The 12,541-nt window shown below is 41.4% G+C and overlaps 1 protein-coding gene across 1 annotated transcript in view; it reads right to left on the reverse strand.

Moving 5' to 3' along the window:
- The window catches only part of LOC108708695 (WD repeat-containing protein 64), a 77,847-nt gene extending 66,637 nt beyond the window's left edge, over nucleotides 1-11,210 (reverse strand). The window contains exons 1-3 of the mRNA XM_018247693.2: nucleotides 10,945-11,210; nucleotides 1,905-2,178; nucleotides 1,290-1,343 (exon numbers count right to left, since the gene is read on the reverse strand). Of these exons, the coding sequence (XP_018103182.1) occupies nucleotides 1,290-1,343; nucleotides 1,905-2,178; nucleotides 10,945-11,012 (396 nt within the window). The 5' untranslated portion in view covers nucleotides 11,013-11,210. The remainder of the gene's footprint in view (nucleotides 1-1,289; nucleotides 1,344-1,904; nucleotides 2,179-10,944) is intronic.
- Between the last annotated feature and the right edge of the window lie 1,331 nt (nucleotides 11,211-12,541).

The raw sequence follows: 12,541 nt of genomic DNA on the forward strand, positions 1-12,541 counted from the left end.
AGTCGGAAGGTGGTCCATGTGCTCCTGCCCCAGGCCCTCAGCTCAGGGGAGCGGACAATCCGTAAAAAATATAGAGAAGGTTTAGGGCACTCTGGAAAGCCACATATAGATCAGACCAAAATACGTTGGTTTAAAAAGTATAAAAAAAACGTTATTTATGTACTATCATTATGGATGTTTATATCTACTCATATGTATTATTCTACATAGCTTTTGATACGTCTTGGCTTTTACTTCATTTTACCTAATTCATATATACACATACAGTAAGTTATGTACTTTTTGTTCTTTTTGTACCTTTTCCAACAATCTTTGCAATCTGTTAATGGTTTTAAACAAAAGACACCTTGTATCTTGTCTTTATGCTATTTCACCTGTTTTGGGTATGAGATGCCTTTAAACTTGTAATTGGCCTTGTCAGTTCTCCCTCCCCTTTCCCTTCCCATTGGTGTTTGGGTCTTTAAATACCTATTAAAGTAAGTAAGTGTTTAAGCCTTTGGCTAAGTGTCTTGTGGACACGAAACGCGTAAGGCTGGAGATGATTGTTTGAATAAAGAGTCTTTCTACTTTAAAGCAGAAGGAAAGTCTTTTTCCACTTGGAGGTGCCAAATGTTAGGCACCTATAAGTGATTGTATTGACCTATCAGGAGAAAACTGCACCGACCCGGGGTTCTTCCAGCGAGCATCACGGAGTGATCCTCTTCTGGCTTCTTCCTTCTTCAAATTTCCCAGGGCAGATGAAACGAAATAGCTGCTGTTTTAGGTAAAGTTCGGATTTTCGCTCTACTGCGCATGGGCAGCCGGAAGAGGATCGTTCTGTGGTGCTCACTGGAAGAACCCCGGGCTGGTGCAGTTTTCTGTTGATGGGAGCACCGGCCCGGGGTTTCAGGTAAGTAAATACAAACACTTGGGGTGCCTAGCATTTGGCACCCCCAAGTGGAAGAAGACTTTCCTTCTTCTTTAAACCAACATGTTTTGGTCTGATCTATATGTTGCTTTCCAGAGTGCCCTAAACCTTCTCTATATTTTATACAAGTGCCCTCTACGCCCCATCAGCCAAAGGCAGGAATTAGTGCACATTGAGCTCTGTGCAGATATTTTTAAAAAGTCTGCATGGTTCTCTATATATACTCCTTTTAATTTACTGTGAGCTCTATAGGACAACATATAACTAATATTTAATTATAGGTAAGGTCAGCACTCCAGCTGCTGTACAATTATAGCAATTATATAACAGACAATTGTTTTTTTTTATATATTTTGCCCCAGGAACATACATAAACACCTACTTCAAAAGCATCCTTCAATTTCTTCAACTGTTTCAGGGTCACTTGCCTTTCCATCTGTTAAAAGCAAAAATTAGTTTTACTAAAAGATTTTCAAAAATCCTTTTTAATGAAGCATGTGGCAAAGCAGTTTGGATCCTACTAGGAGATAAAAGAAATAGTAACTGGCCATAAGAGCCACACATAGCAAGATATTTTAAATAACCATAGTAAAAGGGACACTATATACAATGTACTGTATAATCTTTGTATTTATAAGGTCCACAGTTCCCTAATTATGATGTAATAAAAGGTGCAAGATTGCTCATGTGAAATAACCCATCTCAACCAGTATACTAATTACCCCTACTAATAGAAATGCGTTAGAAATGCGTAACTGATCTTGCCCACTCCCACATCTCATTCCCTTCCCCTTTAGATTGTAAGCTTTTTTAAACAGTCCTTCCTTACCTTTTGTACTGATAGTCATGTATGTAACTCATACATGACTAGCAGTATTTTCTATGTACTGTATGCAATTAATGTGATTTCTTTGTATAAACACATTTATTTTACAGCGCTGCGCAATATGTTGGCACTCTAAAAATATATGTTAATATTAATAATAATAATAATTACCTTCTCTTTCCTAAGGTTCCTCATGGGATCGGATTGATTTTGAAGACTTTCCTTTTCTGTGACATTCTCTACAAGCCCAAGGGAATGCCTTCTCTGTTTTCTCCTTATCAGCTCCTTCTCCAGCCAGTCTGGAAGGTCCACATGAAGATCGTTGCATTCTTCGATAAATCTATTTGGGGGCGCTGTGTGTGATTTGGATGCTCCCAGTGCTGTTTTGGCACGTTGCTGAACGCCATTTATTTTGCAACTTGTCTGTCTTATTTCACCAAAAAGGCTGGCATTACAAACAAAGGGTGTTACTGGGCATTATTCCATTGAGCAATCATTTACTATATACATGTACAGTATTAAAAATGTATTATGTAAAAATGAAAAACTTTGTGTGTTCACCCTGTTATTCTCTCGTTTTAGAGAAGAGTAGGGCCCAGGTAAATGCCAGACGGTTGGGTAACTAAATGATGGAAGGTCCAGATTTTTTAAACTAAACTCTCAGCATCCCTCTGACAACCTTTTAGTAATTGCGCATGACAATGGGGCAGGGCCCTACCCCTTTACCCTGAATTAAAATGGTGTTCTGAAAATGTTGGGACATCTGCTGTGTCAGGGATCAGAAAACGAAGCAAGAGACAAGTTATAACTATATCAGAAGAGAAAAAAGGGTAGGGTTAGCGAAGGGCGAATTTCTCCCGTTTTGCCGAAAAATTTGCCAATTTTTTGTAAAATCCCCAAAATGGCAAAAAAAATAGTAAAAAAGTGTGAAACTCGAAAAGTGCTGCCCGCGTCAATTTTGGACGCGCATCCAAAAAGTCGTTCACGTTAATTTTGGCGCCGGCGTTAAAGTCAATGAGCGTCCGAATAGTGTTGCCGTGCGTCGATTTTAACGCAAGCGACTTTTCAGAAAATTTTCAGCGGCACATTTTCAAGTGAGTTTTGCAAATTTATTTATTTGGCAAAATGCAGAAATTCACTGTGAATTAGCGCCAGGATAATTTATTCGCCCATCACTAGGTGGGGTGGCTCCTACTATGGGGGATACTTTTCAGGCCCCCAAAATGTTTAGAGGTTGACTTGTTTTGCCAATATTTATTGAAATGGTATATAAGTTAGGGCCTCATGGGGCCCCTATACTTCCTGGGGCCCCTGCAGCCGCAGGGTCTGCTACCTCTATAGTTACGCCCCTGGTAGGGGGGTTCCTCTCGATAATCTGGTTTACTCTTACACATCGAAACATATAGGCATGTTAATTGGCTAATGATAAAATTTACCATTGTATGAGATAGGGTCTTTAGATTGTAAACTCAACAGGGGTAGGGAATAATCTCAGTAAAGTGCAATATATAAAAAATAAAATAACGTAGCAATGTATAAAAGTGCAACCATTAAATAACCATATTCGTTTTGCAGCTTAGTTACCATTACGTAACTAAAATTAATTCGCCAGGGGCAAATTTGCGGTGAATTTCCGGGTTTCGCCACTGGCAAATAAATTAGTAAAATTGCAGTAAAGGCGAATAAATTCGTGAAATTGCAGTGAAACTTTGCCGGCATCAAAGTTCGTGTTTCGAAAATTTTGCGGGAAATTCGCTTTTTGCAGGCCACAGTGCTCTCTTGCACCCATTAGTACTCTTGCACTTGCCCTAATGTACAGAAGGGACACTGTCATTGAAGGCTCAATGTGGGCTCTGCACGTAGTTATTACAATGTCAGGCCCTACAAGCTCTTGATGATATTGGGTTGCTTAGGTGCCTTTGTGGTTATACAGGCTTTGGTGCTTTCAGTTATTGGAGATTTCCTGGCAGCCATCTTTAAGCGGATTATCTGAAGAAAAGAATTCTGATGAATGTACACAGTAGTTCTGCTATTGTTCTTCTAAACAATGCAGAAAGAAAAAGAACTGTCAATGTACGTTCCCTGTTAGACTGGATGTGCCACATTTGGTTATCAACACTTAAAGGAACAGTAACAACCAAAGATGAAAGTGTTTTAAAGGGGTGGTTCACCTTTAAGTTAACTAGTAGGATGTTATAGAATGGCCAATTCTAAGCAACTTTTCAATTGGTCTTCATTATTTATTGTTTATAGTTTTTTTTAATTATTTGACCTTTTCTTCTGACTCTTTCCAGCTTCCACTGACCCCATCTAAAAACCAAATGTTCTGTAGGGCTACAAATGTATTGTTATTGCTGCTTTAGTGCTTTTTATTACTCATCTTTTGATTCAGCCCCTCTCCCATTTATATTCCACTATCTTATTCAAATCATTGCAGGTTTGCTAGGGTAATTTGGAAACTAGCAACTATATTGCTGAAATTGCAAACTGGAGAGCTGCTGAATAAAAAGCTAAAGGCTTCAAATAAATCAAAACCGATTGCAAATAGTCTCAGAATATCACTCTCTGCATCATACATGGGGGGTTATTTATCAAAGTCCAAATTTATCTCATTATGTTCTGCTACAAACTCCGCTCGGCTTTTTTACACATATTTATTATTACATTTTCCTGAAAATTAGCTTCTTGGGAAAAAAAAATTCATGACATTTTCGTGATATTTGCATTCGAAGTTTAGTAAATAACTTCCTAAAAGTTATTTTAAAGGTGAACAACCCCTTTAATATAGTCAAAATATAATGTACTGTCGTTCTGCACTGGTACAACCAGGGCCAGAACCAGGGGTAGGCAGAAGAGGCACCTGCCTAGGGCACAGCAACAGTGGGGGATGCTTGGCAGCAGGGCGGGAACTAGGGGTAGGCAGAGTAGGCACGTGCCTAGGGTGCAAAGCTGAGGGGGCACCAGGCACGTACCTGCTCTGTCGCCTGCCCCGTGTCCAGTCCCGTCTCTCCTCGACTGGAACTGGCATCTTCAGCGTAAATGCGCTTCTGGGCATGTGCACACACATTTCGCGCATGCGCACTGGAGCGCTGCCTAGGGCGCCTGGCCGGGTTGGCCCGGCTCTGCTTGGCAGGTACCTTGAAAAGTGTCTTCTGCCTTCCTCTAGTTTGCTGCCCTGTGGCCCTCTCCCCTCCTTCCCCTACTCCTCTCTAGCAGTCTCAGCTCCCCTCCCTTCCTATCTGCTGCTCTCTCCCCTTGCTCCTATGCCCTAGTAGGATGTTATAGAATGGCCAATTCTAAGCAACTTTTCAATTGGTCTTCATTATTTATTGTTTATAGTTTTTTTTAATTATTTGACCTTTTCTTCTGACTCTTTCCAGCTTCCACTGACCCCATCTAAAAACCAAATGTTCTGTAGGGCTACAAATGTATTGTTATTGCTGCTTTAGTGCTTTTTATTACTCATCTTTTGATTCAGCCCCTCTCCCATTTATATTCCACTATCTTATTCAAATCATTGCAGGTTTGCTAGGGTAATTTGGAAACTAGCAACTATATTGCTGAAATTGCAAACTGGAGAGCTGCTGAATAAAAAGCTAAAGGCTTCAAATAAATCAAAACCGATTGCAAATAGTCTCAGAATATCACTCTCTGCATCATACATGGGGGGTTATTTATCAAAGTCCAAATTTATCTCATTATGTTCTGCTACAAACTCCGCTCGGCTTTTTTACACATATTTATTATTACATTTTCCTGAAAATTAGCTTCTTGGGAAAAAAAAATTCATGACATTTTCATGATATTTGCATTCGAAGTTTAGTAAATAACTTCCTAAAAGTTATTTTAAAGGTGAACAACCCCTTTAATATAGTCAAAATATAATGTACTGTCGTTCTGCACTGGTACAACCAGGGCCAGAACCAGGGGTAGGCAGAAGAGGCACCTGCCTAGGGCACAGCAACAGTGGGGGATGCTTGGCAGCAGGGCGGGAACTAGGGGTAGGCAGAGTAGGCACGTGCCTAGGGTGCAAAGCTGAGGGGGCACCAGGCACGTACCTGCTCTGTCGCCTGCCCAGTGTCCAGTCCCGTCTCTCCTCGACTGGAACTGGCATCTTCAGCGTAAATGCGCTTCTGGGCATGTGCACACACATTTCGCGCATGCGCACTGGAGCGCTGCCTAGGGCGCCTGGCCGGGTTGGCCCGGCTCTGCTTGGCAGGTACCTTGAAAAGTGTCTTCTGCCTTCCTCTAGTTTGCTGCCCTGTGGCCCTCTCCCCTCCTTCCCCTACTCCTCTCTAGCAGTCTCAGCTCCCCTCCCTTCCTATCTGCTGCTCTCTCCCCTTGCTCCTATGCCCTTCCCTCTGCTCTCCTGCCCAGTTGCATTTGTGTTTGTGCTTGTGCAGTCGCTTGGCCCGGCCCTGGGTACGACTGGAGTATTTGTTTCGGAAACACTACCATTGTTTATATAAAAAAGCTGCTGTGTAGATAGGTAGATAACAGATAAGCTCTGTAGTATACAATGGGATCCTTCAGAAGTATCTGTTATCTACTGTGTATCCTGTGCTTGTATGGCTGCCCCCATGGCTACACAGCAGCTTGTTTATATAAACTATAGTAGTGTTTCTGAAAGAAATACACTAGTTTTATCAGTGCAGTGCAACAGTACATTAAATTGTTATTCCTTTAAGTGCTTTTTTGTTACTGTTCCTTTAAAGGTGCATTTACAAAGACAGTGCAGTGTGCAAAGTGCAATTTTCAGATCCAAACACCATGTTTTGTATCCAAAATGTAAGTGTCATTGCAACTGCATGGGATGTTGAGGCTGCAGTAACTTTTGCCAAAATTTTCACAAGTAGTGAGTGACATTTTTAGAGTGGGGGTTGTACCACTTGTTAAAATTGCATTAGCATGTGATTATTCTGGCATAATGTTGCAACTATTAATTCAACTCGCAGAGGGAACTATGGAATTACTGACACCTTCAGGGTTCCCTCTGTCAATAGGTGCAGATGCAAATGATTTAGACTTGGAGCAGTGATGCCCAAACAGTTGCTTGTGAGCCAAGCTGCAAGTTCACATAGGGGCTGCCAAAGAGCCAATCACAACCCTTATTTGTATCCAATAAAAACAGCAGCACTGTTTATAAATAACTTTACTATTGTGCTTGTTTTTAACATGTGTCTGTGTTTATAGATTTAAAATAATTGTTTTTAAAATAATTGTTCTATCTCAATTTTTATTATGTTCTAGGACAGTGTTATTTAAAGATATGGGAGCTCCTGATTCAGAGTAATTCTGGGGTATCTGTCCCCTGAATTCAGCATTGGAGCCAGAGATAAATCAACTCAAGAGTTCTAATATAGAGACAAAGTAAAATCAGGCTTCCTGTCCTATATACATTGTTACTAAGTATACTGTTTCAGTGTTGGTTACAAATTTTAAAGATATTGTTTAATTGTTTTTATATACAAATACTGATCACTTGTTACTATTTATATAACACTTATTTACACAGCATTTTATATGCATTGTTATATAGTTTTTTCACTTTTTTGAAACATTGTAGAAACAGTCATATAGTATTTTATATAGCGTTTATAATAATTTCAGATATACAACCAATTTTTGCACTGAAACGTTTCACTGTGAATTATGGGTAATATGGAGGTGAGAGGTTGTGACTTCTCCTTGTTTGTGAGTATTTAAACACATGTGGACACTGTTAACTAATGGCTTGATAAAGGGCCTGTACAGCCCGAAACTTTGCCTATGGTATTTTAATATTTTAACACTTTTTTTCAATAATACCGGAGTGCTGCTGTTTTCATTGGATGCAAGTAAAGTTTGCCCTGGCAGTGGGTACAGCTTGCACCCGGGGCTGCAAAGAGCTTGTTCCGCTTTTGAAACACACATGAACTAAATTCATTGAATCACAGCCCTTATTTGGCACCAACAGGAACTTTTTCATGATTGTGTTGCTCCCCAACTCTTTTTATATCTGAATGGGGCTCACGGGTTAAAAAAGGGTGGGGACTCCCAACCTGGAGGGAAATGATGTGAGGAATCGAGTGACTAAGGGGGGGGGGCAGTGGCATAACTAGATGTTACTGGACCCCACAGCAAATTATTTTTCAGGCCCCCAAAATGCCTAGCGGTTGACCTGTTTTACCAATATTTATTGACATTTTATATGAATTAGGGCCCCTATACCTCCTGCCCCTCCCCCTGCAGCCGCAGTGTCTGCGTCCCCTGTAGTTACGCCCCTGGTGGGGGGAGTTGCAAAGGGGGAGGGAAGGTAGGCGTAGGGGCATTTGCACAGGCTGGGTCCCTGATATCAACATTTTTTGTCTTAGTCACATTTGTTTCCCACATCAATTACTTTTTCCCTCAATAACTAAACCTGAGGCAGGTTTTAGGTGATTAACACAGTTTTGCAATAATATGGTATTTCCCTATGAGTGTTTTTTATATATAAGTGTATATATATATATATATATATATATATATATATATATATATATATATATACACATTTTTGTTCCCCCAGAAATGTTAGATACTCAAAAAATTGTTATTGCAACACTATGCCCTTTGGGAGCAGTGATATTATTGTGGCACCTAATGAGTGTCATGAGACGTGGCCACAGGTTACTTGTAGCTAAAACATTACAGTATGTGTCCCTGTGCTCCTCTGAACTAAAACAAACACAGTCAGACAGTGGGGATATAATTCTGCAGCACATCACCCTTAGTGCTCAGTTATAAAAATACACACGGAGGTCTACTCTGAACAGGGTCGGACTGGGCCAGCGGTAGCCCCGTCTCTCGTGGGCCTAGGGTTGCCACCTGGACGGTATTTTAACGGCCTGGCCGGTAAAAATGATGGTTGATCCCAATGTTATTAGTAGGGAAAAAAGATATATATATAGGAAGGCCGGTATTTTTTTCCTTAAAAGGTGGCAACCCTAAGTGGGCCCTGCTGGCCCAGATCCACAACCTGTTTTTATTTGTGGCAAAAAAAGCAGTGCACGCGGCGTAGGGTTTGCCGGACAGGAGGGCCTGAGGCAGCAGCCCACAGGATCAGAAAGGGGGGGCTGAGGTAGAAGGCAGCCCCTGTGGGTTCTGGCAAATGCCAGAGGGGCTGCTGTATGGTTCCATAGAAAGTTACCATATAGTGGGCTGGTTGGGGGCTGTTTGGGCCTCTGCGTACTTGGAATGGCAGGGCCTATTTTGACTCCCAGTCCAGGCCTGCTCCCCCCCAATAATAAATTAAATGTCTGAATGATGCACAAGTTGGGGATAGGAGGGGGGATGCCTACATGCCTTGCCTGCCCCTCATGAATACAGTGTTTCCAAAAGCATGGGGCAAACACAGGTCTCTGCGTTCGATTGCCCATAGGCCCATAACAAGGACCACATCAATTAAGAGTTGCTACGATTTGAAGACATGTCCATTAGATATTTGCCAGATATTAATCAGACAGGTTGTCAGAAGGCCCCGAAACAAAGAGCAATAAGCTGCCAACTCAGTCTGAAGCAGGGCCGGATTTACTCATCGGGCACTCCTAGGGCCGCCGCTGCTTGTCTCCCCCGCCACCCTTCCCTTGAACACTGAAGATTGATGTGTGGGCAATATAAAAAACTATCAAGTCTCTTACATTTCCCCAGTGCTTCAGAACCAATGTGGATGCAGCTGGGTAGTATGCTACCCCAAAATTCCTGCTGGCCTAGGCCTGGACAGCAACGCAGCCCTGGACCAGGAATCAATTTATTTTCTAACAGGAAGTTACAGCATTAAAGTGGATTCATTTTTGGTTTAGTGCAAAAAATAACAAAAAAGTAAGTATTTCTTATAAAGAAAAAAACAGGGAAGACATCTGTTTAGCACAAGCCCTATTCATTAATCTCATGTTGGAGAAAAAGGGTCATATTGCCCCTTAAAATGGGAAGAACTCCTGTGAACCTATATCCCATTTAAAGGAGAAGGAAAAGCTAAAATTAAGTAAGTTTTATCAGAAAGGTCTATATAAATACACCAGTAAAAACAATGCTACTCTGACTCCTCTGTCAAAAGAAACCACAGCATTTCTTTCCTTCTATCGTGTATACATGGGCTCCTGTATCAGACTTCCTGTTTACAGCATGGGCAGGGCTTGAGCATGCTCAGTTTGCTCCTCTCCCCCTCCCTCCTCCCCTCCCTGCAGTGATCTGAGCCCAGAGCTATGAGTGAGCAGGTAAACTCAGGCAGGAAGTGATGTCACACAAGAAAATATGGCAGCTGCTATCCTAAACAAACCGAGAGAGCTTCTAGAGCTGTTTACTCTGGTATGGTAAAGCATTCTACAGAATAAATAGTGTTATAGCTTGCTCTATTGTGGCAAATCTATTGGCAATAAACTGCTTTGCTAGCTTTCCTTCTCCTTTAATATAGGACTATATCATACCGGTCATTGCTTGCGATGGCGAATTTATTCGCCAGGTGTGAATTCGCAGGAAATTTCCAGCGACAGTTCAGACACCAGCGACAATTAACCGGACGCCCATTGACTTCAATGTGTGTCAAATGTCGCTGGCGTCAAAATTCGCCTTTCCAGAATCTTTCATCCGTTTTGCAAATTTCGCGGGAAATTCGTGAATTTCATGGCTAAGCGAAATGGGACAAATTCGTCCATCACTAGTCATTGCTGAGCTGACTGATGTTGATTACAGTTATCCACTATTATCCATCTTGGTCCCATTAAGGGTATGCAAGACCTGCAAATTTTTTGAACCCTAAATATACCTTATATTAATCTACACTGAATCTTAGCTGCAATTTGGATGTCCAGAGTGCCAGCATATCGGGTTCTGCAGTGAGATACAGTCATTATTAACTAGATACAGAACCCTGGGCCACACTCTAGTCCAATCAGAGACTGTACTATTGGACACAATCCTCTCTATATATGATTTCTGCCAGTTCTCTGTCCATATTCAGCTCTTCACCAGCACCATGGCAGCAATTGTATGTAAAAATGCAAATGAATACCAATATTGAATGAATTGTGAAGTGCATAATTTCCCTTCAGTGAGAATTGCAGGTGGCAGTTCTTGTCTATCAATACCTGTTTATTGTATAACAAATTAAATGACCAGCTGATTATCCCACTTGATTAGCAGATTCCATGGCAACAGTAAACAGTAAAGAAAGCATATGATGATGTTCACTTACCTGGGCACATTGTAGGTCTCTAGTTTGCCCAAGGCAGAGCTGGGTCTCACTTTCTTCTGTATAGACATAGTTCCCCAGGAGGAAGTCGTCTGTCATGGACAGGAAGTTAGTAGAGATCTACTCTAAGGTCCAGATAAGCACACGGGGAGCTAACTGATGGTGCTCTGCGTGAAAGCTCATATGCTACGTGAAAGGGCCACTACTTCTGGCAAACGTTCCTCTCTGCGTGTCTACCTGCTCTGTCTGCCCCAGTGTTTGTGCTGAGATCAGGTTACTCTTGGCTTCTTCCTGCCTGTAACACACACACAGCAGGTAACACAGGTGACTGCTACATCCACAGTGACTCCCAGGATTAGACTGCTGATTTATGAATGGTGGAGAGAGAAGCCAAGCAATGTAATTACCCTTGGTTGTAAATCCCTCTTAGAAACAATTGTAAATAAAATAAAAATAATAAAATAATCAGCATATTGATTTGTTTAGTCTGTCTTGCTGTCATGCTTTATCGCCATAGTAAATGAATAAGCTCAGATTCTTTTTTTATTAAATTAACAATACTGGCACAACAACAAGAGTTGTAACCCAATTATAGGGGATATGCTAAGCAAGGGGGGTCAACGCAACTCTTTTCTGTGCTTTTATGTGCACAATATAGTAAGCTTCGTTGATACCATGCATCAGGGTGATAGACATGCCAGAAGTATAGGTTTTTAGGTAAATTTATAGCTTGCTGGGAGGAATTTATAGAATCATATTCATGATACATCCGTTGACTCTCTTGGCCACTTCTAAAGTGAAAGAGATTCCTCCTTCAGTTACCTTGTATATTCCATTTGATTGAAAAAGAAAATCTTAATGGTGTGGAAACTCTCTAACAACTTCCTTTCAGCACTGAGGTTCTGGGTTTGATTCCAGCCAGGGCAATATCTAAAAGGAGTTTGTATGTTCGCCCAGTGCTTCCGTAGGTTTCTTCAAACGTTCAAAAAACATGCAATCAGGATCAGACTAGGCCGACGGTACACCAGGAAATATATTCGAACCAGACCTGATCCCTGACTGCCCTCTGCCTTAACTCCCCCTGTGCTCTCTTTCCCCCGATCACGGCAAAAGTAAGTATGTGTAGGGGAGAGGGGCTGGCAGTGGGTGAGCGGGCAGGGGCTCTTGAAAGGATGTGTGGGCCCCTGGGGTAGCACTCCTAGAGGGCCTTGCACACCACAGTCAGACCTGCATGCAATGGGTTGATATTCTGTATGAACATGATAGAAACCTAACATTTTAAAGTCTAGTGGGGCTGTGAATTATATTCAGACATATCAACCCCTCATATCATATTTGTCAGGAGTCTCCCTGATTTAAGCTCCTTTCCCACAGTCTCTTATAGTAAAAGATCCGTCTCTGGGTGCAGTAATTTGCATCTAAAGCCTATATACATAATGAATAATACTTTATAGCTAATTTAATATGTTTTTTGTATGTGAACATGGTTCTGTCACTTATAGTGTGTGGAATAGAAGGATCAACCCCTAAACTTAAATGCTTGTTGAGCAAATGGTAATTTTTTCCCAATTTGCCCCTTGCCCCACCTTAGTAAATTAGG

The sequence above is a fragment of the Xenopus laevis genome, chromosome 2L (assembly GCF_017654675.1).
Source record: "Xenopus laevis strain J_2021 chromosome 2L, Xenopus_laevis_v10.1, whole genome shotgun sequence".
NCBI lineage: Eukaryota > Metazoa > Chordata > Amphibia > Anura > Pipidae > Xenopus > Xenopus laevis.